Consider the following 24035-nt stretch of genomic DNA (forward strand, 5'->3'; position numbering starts at 1 on the left):
TGCACTCGTTTAATCCTCGGCGACACTTGTATTTATCCTGGTAAATCAATGGCTGGTACAGGCTTCCTTTTCCCGAGGAAAACTCAGGTACTCTAATTTATTGCCTTTAACAGCCACATCAAAGGCTTTCGGGAGATGAACAGCAAGTGCCGCAGGGTGAATTTCCACAGCCACTTACCATCTTAAAGAGGAGAGAATTTGGGCAATAAAAGGGGATTTTGGGGCTGATGTGGGGCTGTAATCCCAGAGAAGCCAGGCTGGAGGCGTCCGGTGAACACGGGAGAAGCTAAAAAAAGGCAACTGAGAAATTGGTTGATAATTATCCTGCTTCCTGCTCAGCCCCGCGTGCTGAAGGAAGGGTAATTAAAGCCGTGGTGTAATTAATGTGCACCTTGTCCCTCCTCTCCGCCTCCCCCCGATCACAGCCAGCCTTCAAAGGAAAACTAATGAGGCGGCCAAGTTCAGCTGAGGAGGAAAGGATGAAAAGAAGGGGGAAAAAAAAGATTAAAAAAGGGGGGAAAAAAATTAAAAGCACGATTTTGGGGATGTTGCTTTGGGCAGGCGGGTGCAGCCCCAACCCTCACCACGGTAAATAATTCGTTTTCTACATCAGCCCGGCTTTTTGTGTCCTAAACAGGGAAAACCAATCTGTAACCCAGGGAACTGTGTGGCTTTTGGGCGTCTGCTCGGCTCCACCGCCCTTGGACACCGCTGGGGCAGCCCTGGGCAAGTCCTTGAATCCAGCTGGTGGCAACTTCCCAGTGCCCTGGGGCTGATGGTGGATGTGGGGCTGGCCCCACATGGCCTGGGGTGAATGGGGAAGCCGGGGTCAGGCGGTGCCTGGGATGCTGACCCTGCCTGCGTCCTTTCCTAGATGGACCGGGGGGAGTTCCAGCAGGATTCGGTGCTGAAGCAGCTCGAGGTGCTCAAGGAGGAGGAGAAGGAGTTTCAAAACCTGAAGGTGAGTTGGATCCTGGGGTGTGCCTTTGTCCCCAATGAGGAGTTGGGGTCAGAGCCCCCCGACCACTCCGGGCAGAGGGGCTGCACCCCGGGGTGCTGAGAACCCCTCCGGGTGCCCACCACCGGACCGAACTAGCTCATGCCTCACTGCTGCTGCCAGGCTGTCTGTCCTTGGGCCATGTCCCCAGTGGTGGCCTGTCCCAGAGAGCTGTCCCTGTGCAGGGAGAGAGGCTCTGGCACTGTTCGGTGGCCCCAGCAGCTTTTTGGGATAACACAAAGGTGTGGTGCCAGGACAGTGGTGTGCAAGGGGCACTTGTGTCCCGGCCTGGAGGCGGCTGAACAGATTGGAATCCATTGGTGGCACAAGAGGACATTGCTGGGTTTGGTTGAGGCGTCCTCCAAAGCAGGGCTATGAAAATGGGGAAGGGTCTGCAGGGCTCATACGAGGAGCAGCTGAGGTGATTTGGCTTGTTCAGCCCGGAGGAGAGCAAGGGGAGACTCATCAGGGTCTGCAGCTTCTTCCTGAGGGACAGCTCTAATCTCTGCTCTGACCAGCAACAGGACCTGAGAGAACAGCTGGAGCTTTGCCAGGGCAGGGTCAGGCTGGAGATCAGGGAAAGGTTCTTCCCCCAGAGGGTGCTGGGCACTGCCCAGGCTCCCCAGGGAATGGGCACAGCCCCAAGAGCTCCAGGGGCCTTTGGACAGCACTGCTGGGGATGCCCAGGGTGGGATTGTTGGGGTGTCTCTGCAGGGCCAGGGGTTGGACTGGATGATCCTGGTGGATCTCTTCCAGCTCAGTATATTTGATGGTTCTGGTAAGTCTCACAAGTCCCGGGCGGATGGGCAAGGTGGGCACCCCAAATGCCTCAGTACCCAGGGAGGCCACCACCAACCTGCCCCGCTTCTCCCACTCCCCAGGACCCCACCAACGGCTACTACAGCGTGAACACCTTCAAGGAGCACCACTCCACCCCCACCATCTCGCTGTCGGGCTGCCCGGCTGACCTGCGCCCGGCCGGCAAGCAGCGTGTGCCCACGGGCATGTCCTTCACCAACATCTACAGCACCCTGAGCGGGCAGAGCCGCCTCTACGACTACAGCCAGCGCTTCGTGCTGGGCATGGGCAGCAGCTCCATCGAGCTGTGCGAGCGCGAGTTCCAGCGCGGCTCCATGAGCGACAGCAGCTCCTTCCTCGACACCCAGTGCGACAGCAGCATCAGCAGCAGCGGCAAGCAGGACGGCTACGTGCAGTTCGACAAGGCCAGCAAGGCCTCCGCATCCTCCTCCCACCATTCCCAGTCGTCTTCCCAAAACTCAGACCCCAGCCGGCCCCTGCAGAGGCGGATGCAGACGCACGTTTGAGCCCCTCCGGGGCCGCTCGGGACCCTCCGCGCGGGCGCCGTGGCTCCGCGCTCGGACAGTCGCGCCCGCCGGCAGCGGCGGTGGGAAGAGGCCGGATCCAGCCCCCGCCGGAGCGGGGCTGTGGGGCAGGGGGCCGGCCGAGCATCCTCCCCTCCCTGGTACATGCTAAGCACAACCCCGCCGAGGACGCGCTGAGCCCCGGGGAGCCGTGCCCTCCGCGGCGCTGGGGACGGCCCCGGCCCCACCGCGCACCCCCGCGCCCCCCCAGCCGCTCGCCCCCGCTTCCCGCCGCCCTCTCCCACCCGCCTCCTCCCCTTCCTTCGTGGTGTTCGGTGTCCATACTTATAGAGTCCGTTTCGAGGGGGTCGGGGGGTCCCGCCCTGTGGGACAGGAGCGGGGGGACATCGGTGGGACAGGGACCCCCCGGGAAGGGCCTCTCCAGCTGTATCGCGGCGCCGCGGTCAATACAAGAGGTGTTTCTCGTGGCACGCCTGGGCTGATGGCCACCCCGCGGGGACATCGGCCTCCCTGGCACACAGAGCTGCGTGTGCCGTGGCCTCCCCGGGGCAGGCCCCATGGGCGCAGAAATGGCCGGTGGTGAAGGGAAACTGAGGCACGGGGCAGCTGGGCCCCCACGGCCCCAGCGTGCGAGCCAGGACGTGGGGCGTCACAACAGGTAAGGGGATGTGGGGACACAAGGGCATGGGGACAGGCCACCCTCCCTGCATCTCACAGCCCCAAAACTCCCTCACATCCCCCATCGTGCCCCAGGAGTGCGCAGCCCATCCCAGCCTCACCAGGACTTTATTGGGTGCCAGCGTGAGCCCCAACACCCCCATCCGTGGGTCCCCCCAACACCTGCAGCCCCACGGGGGCAGAGGGGACCCGACACCAGCAGGGAGAAGGCACCGGTCAACCCCTCCGTGGTGGGGGGACGTCCCAAATGCCCAGCCCTGGAGCCAAGCACACACCAGCCCACCCCAAGGCCTCTTGTCCCTGACACCAGAGGCGTGCGGGCCCTGGGTGAAGGCTCCACCATAAATAAGCATTTAAATTAATTAAATTAATCTGCACCACCAAAGGGCCCTGGCAGACCCTGAAGCCAAGCACCCCAGGGTGCCCCCACCCAGGGGGGCTGTGGGGACGAGTCCCTACGCCAGCGCTAAGGCACAGGACAGGGCCGCCAAGTAAAAAAGGAAATTAAAAAAAAAAAGGGGGGGGAATTAAATATTTGGGGAGAGGTCCAGGGCAGGAAGGAGGCAACATTAGCCTCCAAAGGCTCCCATTCCCTGGGTGGGGAGGGGCCAGGACCCCCAAAATCAGCCCGTCAGCAGGGCCCTCGTCAGTGTATGAGGGAATTAAGGGAAAGAGAATGTCCAGGGCCAGGGCTCCTGCCCTGACCCACCCCCTCAGGCCCGCTGGGAGGGAGGACCCCCCTAGCCCAAAAACGCCCTCCAAGTCCTCGTAGCTTCAGTGCGTCAGTAGAAAAGGCGCTGGGCCGCGGCCCCGCCGGGCTCCCTGCACCCCGAGAGCTGCCCCACCCTGGGCACCCGCGGTCCAGCGCGGCCCCCCAGCCCCAGCCCCGCTCCCAGAGTCCCAGGGCGTGGTGGCGGCGGTGACAAGGATGCTGTGCCTCGGTCACTCCGGCCGTGCCAGCGCTGTGTCCCCTCAGTGAAGGGGACGGTGTCTCCTGGCCCTGGGGACGGTGTCCCTGTGCAGCCCCGCCGCCCTCAGAAGTAGGTGAGGTTCTTGACGAGTCCCAGCTCCAGCATCCGCTTGATGGCCACGGCCTCGTGTGACACGTTGTGCTCCGACGCCTGCGGGACGGGGAGCAGGGGGTGACGCCAGAGTCCGGCCAGGAGGGGCCATGAGCTTTCCTTCCACCCCTCCCACCTTCCCACCCTCCAGCTTGCCCACCCCACCAGCAGGGACTTCAGCCCCACCAAAAGCAGGATCGGAACCCTCCCTGCCCAATTGTCCACAAGCTTTTCTCCTCATGCATAAACTGGGGATGGATCCAACTCTCCATGCCTCCAAAGACATTTGGCTACCAAGAGAAGTTGGATGATGACCAGCCAAAGGTGGACTTCAGACTTCAGCATGGGAGGGGAGTGAGAGGGAAGAGCCTCCCACGCCATTCAGCATCCTGGCACTGCTCTCCTGGGCTGCCATCCCCAATCCTGGGGGAAAAATAGGGGGAACAGGGACAAAACTGTGGGGCAAACACTTACGGCCATGGACTTGAGCGTGATCTGTTCGTAGTAGTGGATGGTTTGCTTCTTGTTGGCCGAGTCGGGGTAGCCAAAGCCCGCGATGTGCACCAGGTCACAGAAGTGCAGTGCCAAGGTGATGGCCAGCAGCCCCGTGGTGGGCTTCTGGGGAACACAGAGCCACAGCCTTCAGGGAGCTGCACGGGGACAGGCTGTCCCCCCTCAGGGGGTGCAGGGGGACTGGCCATCCCCACCCCTTACCTGTTTGATCTTCCGTGGTTGCTTCATGGGGAGGTTGAGCAGTTTAGCAGCAGTTACTTCCATGTAGTAGGGGTTGAGGATACGCACTTGCTCCGGGTTGGCATCCCAGATCAACGGGGGCTGTTTCCAAAACCCTTTCCGAACCTGCAAGAGGCCAGATGTCCCCAGGTGTGGGGTGGCATGGCAGTTGGAGCCTGGAGCAGCCAGGGAGAGGTTGCACCCCGTTCCCCACCACGCTCACCCTCTTCTTGTCGTTCAGGATGGCCTCCATCCACTGGAAGTCCATGGGCTTGAAGGGCACGAGCACCAGCAGCGTGTCGGGGTTGTTCTCGGTCCTGGGGTCGAAGTGGGCTGACTCCGGGTAGAAGAGGCGCATGGTGGTCTTGGAGCCCACGTCCTGCTCATAACCATGGACCGGGGCGTTGTTCAGCCTTTGGGACATCACAGGTGTCAGCCCCAGCTGCGGGTGGCACCGGGGAGGGAGCGGTGGGCCGGGCCCAGGGCTGTACCTGATCACGACATCGTAGGTGTTGATGGTGTCCCCCATGGAGCTGTTGCGGAGCCGGTGGCCGTTGCCCACCACGGCACACCTCCGGCACTTCAGGCTGCGAGAGAAAACCCTGTCTCAACCAGACCTGTTCCAAAACCGGGGTGATTTTAACCCCCAGGGGGGTTAAACCCGGTGTTGTCCAGTCTCCGAACCTTCCCGTGCTCCATCCACCACCCCTGGGTTGCAGAGGTTTGTTTTGCCAAATCCTGGGCCCACAGCAGACAAATTCCAACCACTCCCCAAGAGAGCAATGATGAAGGAAAAGAAAAGCCCCTAAACCCACCCCAGTGTTACCTCTGGATGCTCTCAGGCACAGAGTAGTGGGTGATGGACAGCAGGCGCAGGAGGACGTCTTCTGCAAAGCAAGGGCAAGGACAGGGTGAGGGAGGGGAGGAAGGGGAGGAAGGGGAGGAAGGTAGCTCCTGCCTGGCACAGCACTCTGAGTGCTGCCCCAACCCTGCTGAATTTGCTCCTACTGTTAATCCCAGTTTCAGGCAGATAATCTGTCTCTAGTAAAATCTGGCCCATCCTAAACTCTTTTAGAGGCATCATGGGCACCCAGGGTGAGGAGATACACACTGCAGAGTCTAAAAACCAAGAAAATATCTCGAGAACAGTGCCCAACAAAATCAACCTGCAGATGTCTTTAGGAAAAGGGAAGCTGAAACCCCAAGAGCAGCAGCAGGACAGACAGACAGACAGACCCCGTGGAGCATTGTCAGGCTTACCACTTCCCTTGGTGCCGTAGGGCAGCTCGTAGAGCGACGGCGTCTTCACCCAAAAATAGTCCTTCAGCTGCAAGAACAGTGGGTGGTCCCTCGAGTAGCTGCCAAGGAGCAAAGGGTCAGTGAGACTGGGATCTGGGATGGCCCAGGGAGGAGGGTCCTGGCTCTGCATCCCCCCCACTCCCCTCTCCCAGCCCCAAAACTCACTTCCCAATGAGCTGCGCCGCTTTTTTTTCCACCTCCCCAAGGGGACACGTTGTCTTGTTGTTTTCTTGCACAGGGAAATAAAAGCTGTAAAGGAAGAGGTTAATTAAATCAAATTATGCCTTTTCCCGTGCAGCCCCCTCCTGGCAGAAGGGGCTCTGGCACCCCCAGGCATCTTCACTGTGGGATTCAAGCTGTGAGAGAGATTTCCAGCCGGATTTAAGGCCGGCACTGCCTGGGTATTCATCTGCTGGGCTTGCACGCTTGCATCAGAAGAGGTCTCTCTTGCTCTGCTCATGAACCTCACACTCCACTTTCCCCATCTCCATCAGCATCACTGGCACTGGGAAGAGAGCAGAACTTTCCCATCCTCCTGGGCTCAGAAAAGCACCAGCATTTGCAAAAAACCCCGCAGAGCCCAACCACCCACACACACCCGGGGGGGGATCTCATTTGTGTCCCCCATTCTCCAGCAGCAGCCGAGGATGCTGCCTCCTCCCCAGTCCCCTCAGATCCAGGGAATCTGCCATGCTCTGGCATCCCTGGGCAGGAAGAAGCTGCCTCCCAAGAGTGAAGGAAAGGGCAGGAGGTCCTTTAAACTTGAGTAAGAAGCACTCACAGCTGTATGTACCTGTCTTCCCGGTAGATCGAGTACCAAACCATCACCAGAAACAGCGCCAGCACCCCGAGTATCTTCCCTCCTGCATGCCCAGAGGGGAGCGGGAGAGAAAAACCAACGTCAGCCGTGGGGTTTAGATGATTGCCTGTGGGGTCCCACAGCATCCCTAGCTAGACCCAGGATGGCAGAGCCTTCTCCCCGGGGAGCAGGGTTGGCTGGCACCAGAGAGGAGCAGTGGTTTTGTCCAAAGTTTAAAAGCCACTGTGACATTTCTGTCTCCTCCTGTCTGCTTTGCATCAAAGCCTAGGCAAATATTCCCTTTTCCATTGTGCCTCCGCCCCATTTCTGTGCAACAGAGTCCAAGGGCTTCCAGGTGCCCAAGCCCAGAAATCAACATCCCCAAAACCACCCCCTGCCGCTGTGACCTTCTCCTGTGATACCCCAAAATTCCATCACTCAACTGGAACCACAGCAAAGCAGCATCCAACCCCCACGTTTCCAAATGCAAATTCCCCAGGCTCCCCAGCCCTGCCTGGACAGGGGCAGATGGGATCCACTGTGGGACTCACGAGACTTGTTGATCATTTTTATCAGCAGGAAAGGGATCAGGAGAGGGCCGAAGCTCTCATCGTGGCTGGTCACCTGCAGCAGGAGAACAGGGAAAACCCATCAGAGCTGAACCTAAACCCCATCCAAGAGGCACCACCCCCTGCTTGTCCACATGCATCTGTGGACAAGCAGGTGCAAAGGTGCCCCAGAGGATTTATTTATTTAAATTCACATTTCTTTGCTGCCAAAAGGTTGGTTTAGAGAGCTTATCAAAGCCAGGCAAGCGGCCGCACTTCCCAAGGAGCTTCAGCCCTACAGGTTAGAGGCCAAAGGAAAAAGAAAAACAGAATTAGAGAGGAAAAACAAGCCCTCAGAGGGGTTTCAACCACGAAATCCCTTGGGGGGAGACTTTAAGCCCAGCTTAAGCATCCACCTGGCACCAGCAGGTACGAAGCCCAACGTGCCACCACAAAGCCAGTCAGAGAGGACAGGAGCAGCTGAGCAGGATCAAACCAAAGAGCATCACGTACTTGGGGAACCTCCAACGCCTTGAATTCACCCATCCCGGCCCGGGGAAAAGAGGTGCCACGAGTTTAGTGCCCACACAAACACTGCCCAGGGAAGTGGGGCCACTTTTGTCCTCCTCCAAAACCTCTCCCTCCTGGAATAAGGAGCAAAGAGCCGTGGTCGGAGCCATCCCGGGGTCGGCTCATCCCATCAGGACACGGCAAGGACAGAAAATGAACTTACCAGGTTGGGGGAAGCTTTGGGGTACAGGGGAGGCTTTGCTCCCAGGGTGAATCCTGCTCTAAGCCAGGCTCAGAGCTGGGCTTGGCTTTGCCCCCGGTAAGTGAGATCCTCCCGGCTCCGACCAGCCACGTCTCCGGGTTTTAAGTGCCAGCCAAGGGGAAAGCTGCACGCCAGGGCTGGGCAATCCAAACTCAATCAGAGCCTGCCCATCAGAGTCTCCAGGGATTAGTCACCTGCCGAGGGAGGGCACCCACCTCACCCCCTCCCTGCCCAAGGAAGTGCCGCTAACAAACCTGACATCTGCCAAACACCCGGAGGGGCCACGGCCTCAGCCAGCCAAGAACACCAGGTTTGGGGGCAAAAATGTATCAAGAACAAGGAGAAATGCGACCAAAGATGGCCCCACAAAAGCCAGGCTCTTCCCTTCCCTGTCATGGGCTTCTGAAGGTAAGAGGGCAGGAGAGCAATTAATTAAAAAGAGCAGGAAGGGCAATTAAAAGGGTAATTAAGGACAATTAAACCACACCAAAAGTAACGGGACAGGACACTGGAAAAAGAAAATTGTGTCCGTTTGACAGCAGAGGGATGGGGACAGGGATGGTGACAGGTGAGGTGGTGCCCTAGGAAAGCCCTCTCTCCCTCTGAGCCACTTCTCCTTCATAAAACATGGATAATTGTGCCCCACCGTTACCTGGAGGCTCCAGAAAGGGGAAGCAACCCCCCTCCCAACTTACACCCCGGCTCTCATCCTGCGTCTGTATTTCCAGCTCAACAAGCCCCTCCTGCTTGGGAAGATAAAACCCACAGCTGAATCTTCAAGGGTGGGAGCAATGCAGGAAGAAGGCACGGGGGGTCTCACCCCTTTACACGTTACAATTTCTTGGAAAAAGTTAAAAGTAGGGGAATGTAAAAAGCAGCTTGTGCTTCCTGGGGGGTTTTGTTCTTAGCAAAACTGGCCACAAAAACCCCAAGGGGAAATCCAGCGCCTCAGCTGGAGGCTGGGGATGCTTCTGGGGGGCCTGAGTACCCCTGTTTGCCCAGGGCTGGGAAACTGCTGGGCATCAGGATCTGATTTTAGCACCAAATTCACCCCTCAGCTTCATCCTTGGGTGCCAAAACACCCAACCAAGTTCACTTCACCCCTTCCATCAGTGATAACACTGGGAAAAATCTCATCTGCCCACAATGTTTGCCTTTGCATACCAGCTTTTTTTTTTAAATAATTTTTTTTTGACAGCTTTATGATCTTTTCCCAGGCTTGCATACACAAGCTGGGCCTGATGCAAAACTTATCTAAAGGCAAACACGGCTAACAATCCCCGAGGAGAAGGAACGTTGTTTAGTGAAGCGTTCAGGGAATGCGGAGCAAAACAGAGCACACCCGCCTGCCCCCACACCCCTGGTGCCTCTGGAATGACTTCAAGCTCCCCACAGCCCTCCCAGATCCACAGCCCAAACCAGAGCAGCTGCTGAAAGCAGGAAGGTCTGAACTACGCGAGCCAGGTCCTGTGTCCTCCTCGTAGGGCTGCTGGAGGGAGCAATGCCAAAGGGTCCTGCTGGTCCCCACAGCATCCCCAGTCCTGCAGCATCCCTGTCCCATCACAGTATCCTCAGAGCACCCCAGGGCAATTTGGTCTCAGCATCCTCAGAGCCCTCCATAGCATCCCCAGTCCTGCAATGTCCCCGTTCCTGCAGCATCTCTGGTCCCTCACAGCGTCCTCAGAGTTCCCTCCCATTGGCATCCCCATCCCATCACAGCATCCTCAGAGCTCCCACAGCATCCTCAGTGCCCCCAAAACATCCCTGTCCCCTCAGAGCATCCTCAGAGCCTGTGCAGAATCCCTCAGATCCCCCAACACAGATCCCTCACCACAACATCCTCCCTGCATCCTGCACTGCAGCATCCCTGCCCAGCAGGGAGAGACTCGGCCCTGGCTGGGATCAACCCTCGCTCCTCCAGGGCTGGTCCAGGGCATTGTCTGCCCTGCCAAGCCCTGAAGCTGGGAGGAAAGTCCCAGCTGGATTCAGCTCCCCGCACCTGGAAGAAGTGACTGGAAAAGCCCTTCTTTGATGTTGGAGGATGCACCCCCTCAGCGCTGCAGGCTGCAATTATCCCTGCACAAAGGATCCAAACGCCCCATGGCCCGTTCCCCCTCTCCCACTCCCTTCCCCACCCTGTCTTCTGGGAAAGCCCCATCCCAGGATGCTGCAGAGGCAACTCGTGTCCGAGCCTCATGGAGTTTCCTTGTCTCCCTCTGAGCTGGAGCAGGGTTTTGCCTCCCAGTTTCACCATGTCCCCTGGGAGACGCCAGCAACATCCATACAGACCAACCCACCTGCCAGAGAAGTTCATCCCTGTATCTCCATCCACCCATTCCCCTCTCCCCCCACGGCCTCAATGGCTCCAACATTTCCAGATTTAAGTCGTGTCAATTCACAAACTGGCAGCAAGCACCAGCCAAAAAAAAAAAAAAAAAAAAAAAAAAAGGGAAAAAAGGAATTTAAAGGCATGGAAGAAGCACGGAGGTGAGAAGTGGTTATAAATTCCCCCACAATATCCCAGCATGGATGGATGGTGGTCCCAGGCCATCATCACGGACCAGCAGGCTTGGCACTTTTATATTTCCATGGTAACCTATGGATTGGGAAAAGCGTGACACGAGGCAAGGACACCTCCCCTGTGCTCCCACCGTCCCATCCCACGTGCCCACGGGACACGGAGCCACCCACTGCCTGGTCCAGCTTCCCTGGGTAAGAAGGATGCTCACTGAAAAAGAAGCATCTCTGACAATTTATCCAAAAAAAACCATGCCTTTATTTTTAACTGAAGGAGAGTTGGATAGCACCCGAGGAAGGGCTGCACTGGCAGTCCCTAAGGATTCACTCTCAGCAGTGGGAACCAGAGGGAGACAGACAGACAGCCAGGACAGCACAGACCCCTCCAGCCCCAGCCACACCACCTCTCCCGAGCTTTCCAGGCACACGGAGCTTTGGGGAACCAGCAGGGCAGATCCTGTGCTCCCTGGAGGACAACAACCTGGATCGACCCCCACAGAAGCAGTTCACAGCCGTGGGATGTTCCAGACCCCCATCCCGGGGGTGTTCCGCACCCGGGAGGGCGGGGATTGCCGGAGGAGCCCGGCACATGCCGGCTGGCCCCCCACGCCGGGCCCTGCCCCGGCACAGCCATCGCCTGCCGGAGCCTGAGCGCAACCTGGGAGGCGGCCGGGGCCATCCTGCAGGGAAAGGATCCAGACAACTGCAGGCACTGCCTGGGCTTGGCAGAGCATCAAACACACCCAAATCCCCCAGCCTGGCATCCCAAACCTTCCTCGCCCTGGCTGCTGCGAGCTCCCGGTGCTCGGGGAATTTTTTTTTCCAAGCTGGGAAGAAAATCTTTGTGGGATCGCAACAGCCACCACTGCAGGCCCAAAAAGCAGCAGGGATCAGATCTGAGCCCCCTCCAAGAGATGTGGCATGGGATGGGGATGCTGGCAGGGAAAGAAGGATACCAAGGGGGGACCAGGGATGCTGGGAGGGAGCAGGGAAAAACCGCAGAGCAGGGCAATGTCACAAGCCAGAGCTGCAGTGCCGTGGGCCGGGGGGATGGAGAGGGTCGTGAGGACACAGCACTGCAAAAATCAGCTCCACTGGACATTGGGCACGACCCCACAGAGGGTGTGGAGCCAGCCTGGCCTGTGCACTGATAGCCACATTTATCCTATTTTAAGAGCCCTTCGAGTCACTTTAAAGGAATCTTTAAAGGAATCTTAATTGCCTCTTACTCAGAGAGGCAGTGCTGTTTCCTTTGCCGTGGTATCCCAGGCACACAATAACCCAGCCAAAGATTTACAGTAGGGGAAAACAACCCCTCCTTGGCATGTGAGTCTTAACAAAACATTTACCCATGACCAGGCTGCAATTTTGAAGGTGGCAACAGCAAATAAGCTCAGGTACAACAAGTATTTCCACAGTGGCAGGTCCTCAGGATAAATGCAGGCTGCTTCTGCATTACCATGGCACTGTTGGTTTTAATGTGCTCCAGAGCAATTCAGACCAGCTCTGGCTTCATCCTCTCCTCTCCCCCTGTGTTGTTTTTGTTTTTTTTTTTTTTTCAATCCTTGCCACAGAAAAAGCAAAGGGATGAGACACAAATCCCTTCCTACAGCCCCAAAACACCGGCTGTGTGGGTGTACCTGATCATCTCACAGCTCTGGGGTAACCCCGGGCCATCACGGAGCTACAGGGTTACAGTTAAGCTACAATTTTAGAAATTATATATTATTATTTTTATTATATAGGTTTAATCACTCTTTTGCTATTTAAAACACTAAAATAAAGACCTTTTCTGGCTGTATGCAGCTCCCTACACCCTGGTGGTTACGGCCGAGCTGCTGAAAAGAGCAGAGCCACCCACGGGGTGACAAGTCCCTGCTAAGGAGTTGAGGGCAGTGATAATGATGTCCCACAGTGACCTGTGGGATTTCATCCCTGACCCCCTGACATAAATCCAGCCACACCCTTCTCTCCTACCTGCCCCGTCCAGCCTCCCTTTGCTGCCACCCTCCCCTCAGTGCCGTGTTTACTCTCCAGTACCTCCATCCTCAGGGATCACCCAGGGAGATACAGCAACAACAGCAAAAGCAGCTTTAGCAACGCAGCTTTGAATTCGTGTTTTGGACTAAGTGCCCCTAAAAAAGCGGCAGAAAGGGGGAGGCAGTGAGCTGGGGGGGGAGGCAGTGAGCTGGGGGTGCAGGCAGTGCTCGCAGTCTCTCCTGGGAGCAACAGGCAGAACATCCACCGGGAGCACCACTCCCTTAGAGTTCTGGGAGGTAAAAACTAAACCATGGAGATGCTCCAGCCCAGCCCCAACCCAAACTCAAGCAATGCCCCAGCTCTTACGGGAAAAGAGGTGGGAAATTAAGGGATATCAAGCCCCTGGGCTGAGTTATCCTGCAGGCAGCTCCTGCTCCCACTGGCTTTTGATTCTGGGGGTCCCCTTTTGGGGACTCGAAGCTGCCTGCAGTCACTATCTCCCTTGCAAGGCTCACGTGCAGCCCTGACTCCGTGCCGTTTCTTGCCCGTTTCCTGTTTTGCACCGGATTCAGAGAAGCAGAACCCCCAGGGCAACCCCACAGCCCGATCTGGCCAGCCCCAAATCGCGGGGGTTCTTCTCTGCTCTTTTCTCCCATGCTACGAAAGGAGATTCCTGCTAAGCCCACCACTTAGCAGCCCCAGCATCACCTCCGTGCTCCGTTAACCCACGCCGGGAGGAGGATTCCCATCCCAGGGAGAACTTTTCCTGCATCCCCAGCAGCGGGAGAGGCCGAACCCAGCCCCAGCAGGGCGGGGATTAGCTGGCAACAAGTCACGGCTACTTACGGCCCGTCCTCTTGGTCCAGGCGGGAGCTCGGCGGGATCTACGGAGCCGTCCTCTCTTCCCCTAGGAAAGGGAGAAGGGAGAACATCCTCAGGGCTGCAGCCACCCACAGCGGCAGGGCAGCCATCCGCCTCCGGCTTCCCGGCCAGGGCAGCGGGAGCGGGGCCCCGACGAGCCGGCACAGGTCGCACGGGAAGTCTGAGCTCTCCGAAAAGCCGCCCACCTCCGAAAAGCCGCCCACCTCCGAAAAGCCGCCCACCTCCGAAAAGCCGCCCACCTCCACCCACCTCGGCCCGCAGCCCCGGGGCCGGACTCCCAGCCCTCTTAAGGAGGAGGTGTGGCCGATGGGAGCGCAGAGCTCGCCGCCGCTTTCCCCAACACCCGAAATCCCCGTCCGTGACTCGCTCGGGCTTTCAGAAGACCCCATGAGATTGGAGCGATGCCCTTTCCTAAGGAAAGGGGAATGCAGCTTTCCTGCCCTCCTGCCTAGAGAACGCTCCTTATTCCCGCATCTCCGGCATCTCTTCCTCTAAAACTTTCCAAACTGCACATCCTAGCCCAGCACTGCAAAATCCTTATGACTGGGGGGAGGAAAAGCCCTGCCGAGAAACCACACCACGCACAGAAACCCTCCTGCCATGCTGCCACTCCGAGAAAGCCTCTCTGCTCTGCATCCCCACTAATGTTCCCAGGCAGGGGAAAATGACCCAGCCAGAGGAGCGAGCCCGCTGCTATCCCAGTCAGCCCCTGGGCAGCAGCTTTGCTCTTCCCCTGTGTCCCTGGGATGGATGGGATGTGGTGGAAGTCACGGCTCTCCCCCCAAAAAACACGTGAGAGGGAATGTCAGCTCATTTCAGAGTGAGAAACAGTGCAGAAACAGTGCAAGAAATAAACCGTGATGCAGGTGAGGAAGACAAGCCTCTCTCTGACAGCTGCTCCTTTAGCCCTGGCAGGGAAGGTGCTTCCAAGGGAAAGCTCCGAAGGGCCAGAGGTTTCCTCACCTCTCTCCTGCAGCTAGAAAAAGCAGAGATGAGAGAGGTGCAAGCCTTCCCCACAGCACGCTCCCCTCTTAATATCCCATTAATTTTACATCCTTGTCTGAGGGGCGGGGAAGGAGACCACCCAGCAGCCTGAGATGGTTTCTCATGGATACTTCTCGCCAGGGATCAGGCTTTCTGCACATGCCCCGGGATGACAGGGATGGCTCCAATCCAGTGTCACACCTTCTCCCTCCACCCAAAGAACTTTTGCTTCATTCTTCCATCGCTGCTTGCCTTGGGGGCACGATTAATCCCAAGGGCTCAGGGCAATCAGCTGCCAAACCAAATGCACTTGAGGCCACAAAATTCACCTTTGGCACCCGGGTCTTTCCAGAAGCCCTGAATCCACCAGAGCATCCAACATTGCTGCCTCTGACAAAGAGCCTTTTCATTTACATCTGTGAATTATAGGAGCCACTAACAAGGTTAAACTCTCCCTGGGGAGCTCCTGCTAAAGCACTTCAGGGCACAGCATCAGCCCCTGCCCATGGAAACGAGGATGTTCAGAGCTGCCTGGGGGTTCCAGGAGGATCCTGCAGCCCTGGATGAGCAGGAGACTGCAATACCTTAAAGCACATCAGCCAGGCAAGATCCTGGTGGATCCAAGGTCTTGCCCTAAGCTGGTCTTTCCAGCTCAACTGGAAGAGCCTGGATTGCTGCCAGTCTTCCCAGAGTTGTTTTCCAGCCACCCAAGCAGTTTCTCTGCCATGAGCCAATGCGATCGGTCGTTCCCAGCCCAAGGTCCAGAAAAGTCCCATCACGGTTCCAGCGTCCACCAGGTCAGGAGCCGCTGTCTCCACCACTCGCCGCAGGCAGCTCAACCCATCCGGCAGCTGATCCCAGCAGGAAATGAACGTCGCATATCCCAGACCCCTCAAGAAACCCTAAACAGGCTGGATTTTCCCTAAACAAGCTGGATTTTGTTCCTTTCCTTCTCCAGCTGCGTTGCTGGCCTCAGTTTCCTCTCCTGCCCATCAGTTAAATAATTTAAATGACAATTTCCAAATCTGAGGGGGAAAAGGCACTTTCAGCCCGCTCCCCAACATCTCCCTCTGGGATGCTCATGGCTTTGGGCAAAAGAAAACAAGAACCCAATGGGCACATCCTCTTCCTGTGTTAAAGACTAAAGCCAGCCAGAACTGGCCCTTTGAGGAGCTCAGCCCCAGTGTAGGAGCATCCTGGCAGGAACGGATATTCCAGAGGCAGGAGGGGACACACACAGTGCAGGGATGAGCCTCCAAATTCCTCCTGTCATCATCCTCCCCCATCGAGGACCAAATCCCCCCAGGGCTGTTAGAAGAGGGGAGGGGGAGATGGAGACGAGTCTCTTGCCCTCGTGCCCGCCAGACCTGCAGCGAGGCCGCCGTCCCTCCGTCCGTCCCTCGGTGCTCCATCGCCGGCACCAGCCTCCCTCGGTTAAAATTACCTCCCGAGGGGGGAGAGAGCAAAAGCCAGGCTGGGAGGGGAATAAAATCCAGGTGAGCTCATCCTCCTCCAGAGAAAACGTCTCCAGCTGGCAGGAGCAAGGTGTTTCCAAGCCCGGCACATCCCTCACGTCACCCCAGTCGCTATGGCCCCGGGACCAGCAGCTTATTCATTCAGCAAGTATTTAATGGGAGATAATCCAGCCGCTTCCCAACCATCCTCTGGCCGAGCCAAAGGTGTAATTCCAGTGTGGGAATTACACTTTGAGAAGGGGTTTTGCTAATGGTCATCCCAGTGGATGCTCCCTGTTCAAGACAGCACAAAAGGGCCACCAAAAGCAGAACCCCCATCCTCCAACCCTGTGTTTCTTTAATTCTATTAATAGTTTATCAAATTTATTAAACTATTTTAATAAAACTAAAATAATTTAATAAACCTATTTCTATCAAATCCCCGAGAATGAGAAGAAAAGCAAAGCTGCCCAGCCAAGCCGGATTATCCAAAGCAGCGACCAAGCTAAAAATAAATCACCGCTATTTAAGGATGAGCCTCCCACAATAACCACCCCCCACCTCAAAAAAAAAAAATAAATGAAAGGAAAAAATAGACATATTCCCAAGCTGGGGTGTCGAGCATCACCCACCACACCAAAAAAAGCCTATTTTGGGTTTATTTCCGAGCACAAGTCTGCACTTCCAAGAGAACATCGTCCCCATGCTTAGTGCTGCTGATTTCCAGACACCCCATGCAAATAAATAATTTAGATTTAAAGCTGCTTTTGCATAATACAGATAATCGGTCGATTTAACTTGTAAATGCAGCGGAGATTATGCAGCAATGTTGTTAATTAGGCAGCAAAGGGGCCGGGGAAACCCCAGCTCCAGGGCAGATGCTGATGGACCACCAGGATGCTGAAGAAGCCGAACATGCTGGGGACTTTGGCAGTGGGACATGGTCCTGGGACAGGTGCCGGGGTGTCAGGGCTCCAAAACCTTTTGTTCATCCATATTTTGACTGAAAACCTCCCCATTCCTTCATCAGGAGCTGCCCATCCCTTCCTTTCCCTTCCCACTCTGCCTGCACCACCCAAGCCCTTGAGGGCTGCCGTCACCCCACGAGAAAAAAGGCAGTGGAAAAGGAGCCCGGGGTAAGGTTTCTGAGGACAAATCACATCTTTTTTTGTAGCATAAAGAGCCTGCTCTGACAGCCGGGCTCTTGGCCGCCCTCAGCTCCCCCACCCCAAATACCAGACCCCGCCCGGGAGCAAAACCTGTTGAGCCCGAATATGCCCGAACAGACAGTTCTTTGTGATTCTTTTTCCCCCGTCTATTTTTTGGTTTGGAAGCAGCACTGGTGATCGCACAGGGATGGGGCCGAGGACTTCCCAGCCCTTGGCACTGCTCCTTGTTCAAAGGCAGCGCCACATTTAACCCCTAAAGCCCTCACTGCCCTTCATTTCTGACACCATCCCACTTCCCACACCCTAGTCCTGTTCAGTCCTGCATCCCCAAAGTTCGCTTGCATCCTCCCTCTCTGCATTTTTCTCCCTCACTTCTCACTTTCCACCTCATTTTATCCCCTCAGTGCTTCAGCACTTTCCTCCATTCCCAACACAGGCAGGTCTGATCCATCCTCGTGCCACAAAATCCCACCCGCAGACCACAAGCCAGGGGGGTCAGATGAGCCCAACAGCCACAGAGCTGCTGTGCTGGAGGTTTAACCCCCATCCCGGGGTGTTTTATGATCCCCGGTGGGAATGCTGGGCTGCCTGGGTGCACACAGCATCAGCAAAGCCCCAGAGCAGTGTTTAAGACTCCTCATCTCTTGCTCAGCACTCTCCTGCCTCAGTTTCCTGTCATTTTGGGGCTCAGAGAAACTCTGCTCCATTAGCAATGCAGGCAGAAGGTGCAGCAAGGGATTCCAAACCCCAAACTCCATCCCAGCTCATTTATCTCCATTTTAAAAGAAATTTAAAAACCACCCGATGTCGCAAGCAGCTCAAACCCTGACGGAGGATCCACCCCGGGGCTCCGGCTTGTGCAACACCACGGGGTGAGTTCCAACCTCCCGCCACTGGCATCAGGCTCTGGTTAAAAAATTAAGGCTCGGCTTACTCAGCCTGGCCGGATATCGGGATGTCGAATCCGGCCGGGAAAACTTTGGCGGGCTGGGGGAGACATTTTGCAAGGGGAAGAGCTGGAACGGGAATGGCATCTGGAAGCGATTGAAGGCAAGGAGCCTCTCCCTGGCGCAGCAGGGAATTCCAACGGCGTGAGCTCAGGTTAAAGCCTCCTTCGCAGACCCACGATTAAAGAGAAGAACCAACAGCACAGATACGTGTTTTTAAACCTACAGAAAACAAGGGAAAGGGAGCCAGCTTCCTGCTTGATCCTATCTGGACGTGGTTTGGTGATTTAGGGTTGTTCTGACTTGAAATAAAAAGAAACCAAAACTCTGAAAAGGAGCAGAAAACTTTCCACGGATTTGTGGATCTGACTTCTGGTGTGGTCAGGAGTCTTCCTTCAGCACTACACCATCCATCCCTTGGGACCACTGCATCCCACCTCCGGCACCCCTTGCCAGCACAGGCTGCATCCCAGGATGGTCCAGGCGCATTCCAACATCCTCAGGATGGCATGGAAGAGCCGAAGGAGATTGCCAGCCTAACCTGGACCGTGCAGTCCTCCGCAAGGAGCTGATGCGGTGGGGAGTCCCCGGCCCCTTGCAGTCTTCCCCGAGTCAAGGTGCAGGGAGCAGAAGTTGGTCAAACCCACCTTCGCTGGACATCCCAGCAGAGCAATTTATGGCAGGGCAGATCCACGTGGGATGGGCAGACTCCAGCCCCATCCCGCTCCCCGGGGTGGCCGCTCCGGCCCCATCCCGCAGCAAAGAGCCCGGAGGCAGCGCCGGCTGCAGCCCTGCCCCGCTGCCACGCACCTCCCCGGCGGGGCCGGGCCCTTCCCGCGGCGATCCGCGCCTCGGCGCAGCCGGGAGCAGCTCCGGGGGCTCCGGCAGACGGCAAAACACATCCTGGAGAGCAGCCGCAGCCTGCGCCGGCCCCAAACCGCTCCGAGCATCCGCCAGCCCGAAGGAAAACCAGGATGGAGAGCAGCTCCTTTGGTTTTTCCGTTCCCTCACAGCCGAATGCCTTTCTCCTTCCTCCGAGGAAACTTTCCAGCCCAACCCCAAGTCACATGCAAGGGGTCAGCAGCTGGAAAAGCAAGACATCAGCAAGTACTGAGGATTTTTTTCCTCTTCCCTCCCAAGCAGACACAGGGTTTTCCTAGAAAAAGCTCAATAAGCACGAGGATTACAGCTGGAGGACAGAGAAGTGTGAAAGCAAAGTGACGGGAACTTAAGAAACACCAAAAAAAAAAAAAAAAAAAAAAAAAAAAAAGGAGTTGCAACAAGCAGCATGAAAGCATCAAATCATTTCCTTTCTTCACTGCAAAACCAAAACCACTCAGGGCAACTGTCCCTGGGAGCAGTGTATGGGAGGGGTCCCAGCCTGGAATGCGTAGAGAGGGATGGGATCCCAGAGGGACCCTGGTGAATCCAGGATCCCAGCCTCTGCAGGAACAGGACCACAGCCCCGCTCCTTACACAGCCATCATGCTACATCCAGAGGTAAAAAAGGAAAAGGGAAAAATAACATTTTTTTTTTTTTTAAAAGCACAATAGGGAAAGCTGTGAAGAAGCAGATTCCACGCTTCCAGCCTGCATCAGCTCTGGAATATTCAAAGGTAAAGCAATGGGACCATCACTTCATCAAAGAGAATAAGCAACAGAATACATGGGATTTAGAGATATTGCCAAATAATTAATTAGCAGGATTCAACCTGAGAATTGCTGCCTGCTGAAAACCTCTGAACACAGGCATGGGGAGGGCACTGGTCTCAGCATTCCCACATCCTCTGATGGTGGTTGCAAGAATGGGGACAACACAAGCTATAAAAATACGGACTTGTAGACATCAGTACAGCTGCTCCAGAGTTTGAAATGGATGTTTTCCCTCCAGGGTGGATCCTCCAGGAGGATGCTCCAATCCCAGCTGTGGAACACACCCTGCTTGCAGATCTCCATAGTGGAAATCCCTTAAAATCAGTGTCCACAGACAGTTCCTCCTTTTATGTTTACATTTGCAGAGCCATTATTCCTCAGAATTCAGTGCCTTGCTGGAGCAATTGCTAATAACTCCCTGCCTGAAGCTGGATGAGCAAACAGCCCTTAAATGATGTAGATAATTAGGGACAGGGGTTAGGAAAAGTCCAGCAAAGCATGTTGATCCCATCCTACAGCTTATAGCGACATGAGGAGCTCATTAAACATTGGACACATCATTAGGAGCCAGAGAGGAAGAGGACACTTAAACCATCAGTTCTATCACTGATGCCAGGTTCTGGCCTGCCTGGGGTGCCTGTCCCACAGACACCCTTGGCAGGGACAGCTGGCAAAGCCTGGGCAATCCATCACCTGCCTCCAGGAGCATCCAGAGGGAGAGCCCAGCAGAAAAGACAGGGAAATTCAGCAGAGCTTCCTGAAAAGCTCCACCACAAGACTTTTTTCAACTCATCTCACCAAGAGATGGAGATCAGACTTGCCAAGCAGCTAGAATCATCCCATCGGGCATCACCCTACTGATCCAATGGGAAAGAGGGTGTCTGAGCTGAGGAACACAGAAAAAACACACCCAGATGAAGAATTTTCCTTTGTTCTCCACTCCCCAGAACAATAAGACACCACTGGCTCACCCTGCAAAGACCTGACATGAAAAGATCAATGGGGAAAGGTCCAGCTGGTCCTTTTCCTGCTGGTCTCGGGGCAAGCATCCTCATCTCCCCCTGGAAACAATCCTGTCCCGTGGGAGAAGAGGGCTCCAGGCACACAGAGTGGGACAGGACGGGGCTTATCCTGCACGAACGTGCCCAGATCCCGCTCCCAGCAGCTCTGTCCACACCAGCATCGGGTGGGGGACCGGCAGGGACCCCTCCTACCCTTTTGGGATCACCGGGCCACTGGAGCACATCCATCCACCAGTCAGAGGATGCTCAGGGATGGGGTAAAAAGGTTCAGACCACTTAAATCCTCCTCAGCCCGCTGTTCCACACGGGAGCGATGCCGTCCTGAGCTGCACACGGGGCACGTCCTCCCCTCCCGGGGCCTCCGGGAGGCTTTTCCCTTCCTTACCCCGGCTCCCGGGCATTCCAATCAGCCAGACCCATCGCAAGGAGCCCACCCCGTGCTATGGGGAGATGCCAGACCCTCTCTTCCCGGGGCTTTCGGGGTGGGATCTCCTTTCCCGGGAGTGGCCACAGGCAGGAGCGATGCCAAAGGCCGTCTTTTCCCGGCGAGATGAGGGGGTTTGTTTTGCCGGGAATGGGGAGACAGCAGATGGAAGGGCACTGGGAGAGCGGGGGTTTTCCTCTCGCCGCTGCCCACACTCACACTTCAGGCGCCGATTAATTGCGTTAATTAGAAAAATAATCATAATAATTCTTTTTCAAAAACCCACAAAACGTAAAAATAAAGCCGCTTCCTCCCTTTCCGATGTGCCGCGCTCGCCGGGACATCGATGCCAAAGGCGTGGGATGCACCGGTGGGGGTCCGGGCTGGGGTGAACGGGGGGTACCCCCACAGCCCCAGCTTGCACCCCCCATGCCAACCCTGCCCGGGAGCTGCCAGGCGGGCAAAGCTCCTGCCCTGCCCTGCGCCCTCCCAGCGCGGGGTGCCCCCCTCCGACCCCTCCAGCCCCCCCAAAAACCACCGGCGCTTTGCTTCTTCCCAGCCCTCTTCTTTCGCTCAACACCCCCCGACCCGCAAACCCGCTTTGGACACGCGGCCCCGGGGGAAGACGAGGGGACACGGGGGGACAGGAGGGGCCCGGGGGGACCCCCGGCTGCGGACTCACCATGGGGCGGCGCGGGGGGGTCGGCGCGGCGGGAGGATGCGGGGGGTGGGTGCGGGATGCGGGGCCGGCCCGGAGGGGCGGGCGGGGGGCGGACACGCTTGCGCACAGCGCGGGATGGGCGGCCGAGGGAGGAGGAGGAGGAGGAAGGAGGGAGGGTGGGGAAGAGCATCCCGGGAGCTGAAGGCACCCCATCCCTCATCCTCGGCACGGGAGAGCTGGGCGGGGGAGGGCAACAACGCCATCCCCGGGTCCTTCGGACCCCCAAAAATCATGGGGCTGGGGGCAGCCCCTCCCAAAGCAAGCCCGCCCCCCACACCCAAAACCCGCCAAAACTGGCTCGCAGCAAATTCTGGGGAGTGGGCAAAGCTCATCCTGCGGGAGATTTACACTGAGCCAGGGGGTTTGCACTGTTCCCTCATTGAAACAACGCCATCCCCGGGTCCTTCGGACCCCCAAAAATCATGGGGCTGGGGGCAGCCCCTCCCAAAGCAAGCCCGCCCCCCACACCCAAAACCCGCCAAAACTGGCTCGCAGCAAATTCTGGGGAGTGGGCAAAGCTCATCCTGCGGGAGATTTACACTGAGCCAGGGGGTTTGCACTGTTCCCTCATTGAACCCCCATGAGATGATGCTGGAAGCCCCATGAGATTACACTCAGACCATCGTGAGATGACACACAAACGCCCTGGGGATGGCTTTGCTTAGAATCATCAGTTAATATTAAGTGTTTTTCTTTTTCCTGAAAATAAATTAATCCTCACCACAGGAATGCCCCATGTCAGGCCACCTCGCTCTCCCACGGGATTCCATTTCCATCCCACCCCACAGTACACAAAATTAGCAGTCGACTTTTGAAGATTTTTTAATTCCCTTCAAAAGTTGTTGTTTTTTTTTTTAAATTACTGCAGCCTCAACCTCATCCCTCCTGCCCAGAGTGAGTTTTGGCAATCCCTCATACAACATCTCTGGCGCCAGTATAAATTGATAAAATACCTGTCGAGCTGACACATCTGATTTTGCCAAGGGAACTACATCGATATTTGAAGAAAATTCTTGCCTCCTTCCTCATCCTCCTTAGGCTGGGATTTCCTTGCTGTTAACAAGTGGGGCAGAGTTTTACCCGTGGTGACAGGCAAACTCGGCGTAATTAGGTTTTAATTGCCATGGGCTTGTAGACAATCTGGGACAATTAGTGGGGCCACAGCTCGGCAGGGATTTGCTTGAAGGATATTTTGACCCTTCAGTCTCATGGGTTGTACTGCTTGGTTTATTGCATCTGAAAATAATAAACAGCATTCAATGAAGCTCCAGCAATAATAATGCATCCCAAATGTCTATTTTTGCTGTGCCCCCAAGACAGAATATTAAAAGAGGCTGCACAGCTTTGCTTCCCATGACCTTCTCAGTTCCCAGCAGCTGCATCCTGCTGGTGATGGTGGATGGGCTCGTTTTGGGGTGATGGTCTCCATCTCCATCTCCATCTCCATCCCCCCATGGCCCAGGGCAACATCAACAGGGCTGGGAGCAGAATAAAAGCCCTGGCAGAAGTGCAAATCCAGGATCAGGGATTGCCCAGGCCACTGTGCTAAGAGGTCACGGTGCTGTGGCTCAAGCATCACCGAGGTTTGAGGAAGCAATGGTGATCCCATACCAAGTGTTGGACACCAGCTGTGTGCATCCCACAGGAATCTCAGGACACCTGCTTGAACCCACGGAGCAGTCACAAGGCACCTGTGTTGTACCCAAAAACCAGCCGCAAGCTTCCTGCAGCCACCACAGCCTCAGCAGACAGCAGGGGTTTAAAGCCCACCAGAAAATGGGAATGTATTTGCTGCCATAGCAGAGTGCCAGGAGCCTTCGCTGGGTTGTTAGTCACCATTAATGACTACACCCTGCCCTAATATTTAATTTACAAAGGATAAATTGCCAGTTGGATTAATTCAGCATGATGAGCGCTGAGTAATTTGGAGAAGAAAAGAGGGGGAGAAAATGCTGTCTGTTTGAGAAGTGAATTTGTAGTGAGCTCTGCCATCACCCTTTGGAACTCACACCGACAGAAGGGTTTGGGGAACGCCGCGGCTGCCGCAGTGCAG

At 56.2% G+C, this 24035-nt stretch overlaps 2 protein-coding genes across 14 annotated transcripts in view; one reads left to right on the plus strand and one right to left on the minus strand.

Annotated features, from left to right (window-relative positions):
• KIRREL3 (kirre like nephrin family adhesion molecule 3) overlaps positions 1 to 3785 on the plus strand; it is a 354811-nt gene extending 351026 nt beyond the window's left edge. For all 3 annotated transcript variants that reach the window (XM_066203572.1, XM_066203573.1, XM_066203574.1), the window contains 2 exons: positions 875 to 961; positions 1879 to 3785. In XM_066203572.1, coding sequence (XP_066059669.1) covers positions 875 to 961; positions 1879 to 2322 — 531 coding nt within the window. In that variant the 3' untranslated portion in view covers positions 2323 to 3785. The remainder of the gene's footprint in view (positions 1 to 874; positions 962 to 1878) is intronic.
• A 175-nt stretch (positions 3786 to 3960) lies between these two features.
• Positions 3961 to 23023, minus strand: ST3GAL4 (ST3 beta-galactoside alpha-2,3-sialyltransferase 4). 11 transcript variants are annotated; one of them, XM_066203581.1, is made up of 12 exons: positions 18973 to 18987; positions 13573 to 13633; positions 7971 to 8101; positions 7461 to 7533; positions 6892 to 6973; positions 6276 to 6359; positions 6072 to 6169; positions 5638 to 5698; positions 5303 to 5398; positions 5035 to 5224; positions 4794 to 4937; positions 4461 to 4697 (listed from the first exon to the last, which is right to left on the minus strand). In XM_066203581.1, the coding sequence occupies exons 3-12, from the start codon at positions 8001 to 8003 to the stop codon at positions 4461 to 4463; spliced, it is 1098 nt and encodes a 365-aa protein (XP_066059678.1). In that variant the 5' UTR covers positions 8004 to 8101; positions 13573 to 13633; positions 18973 to 18987. The 11 variants fall into 11 exon arrangements, with proteins under 11 accessions (XP_066059675.1, XP_066059674.1, XP_066059678.1 ...); XM_066203578.1 differs by lacking the exons at positions 7971 to 8101; positions 18973 to 18987 and adding an exon at positions 3961 to 4139 and having other exon boundaries at positions 4554 to 4697; positions 6904 to 6973; XM_066203577.1 differs by lacking the exons at positions 7971 to 8101; positions 18973 to 18987 and adding an exon at positions 3961 to 4139 and having other exon boundaries at positions 4554 to 4697.
• Between the last annotated feature and the right edge of the window lie 1012 nt (positions 23024 to 24035).

The sequence above is a fragment of the Chamaea fasciata genome, unplaced genomic scaffold (assembly GCF_029207755.1).
Source record: "Chamaea fasciata isolate MVZ Bird 193981 ecotype frontalis unplaced genomic scaffold, bChaFas1.0.hap1 SCAF_24, whole genome shotgun sequence".
Lineage (NCBI taxonomy): Eukaryota > Metazoa > Chordata > Aves > Passeriformes > Sylviidae > Chamaea > Chamaea fasciata.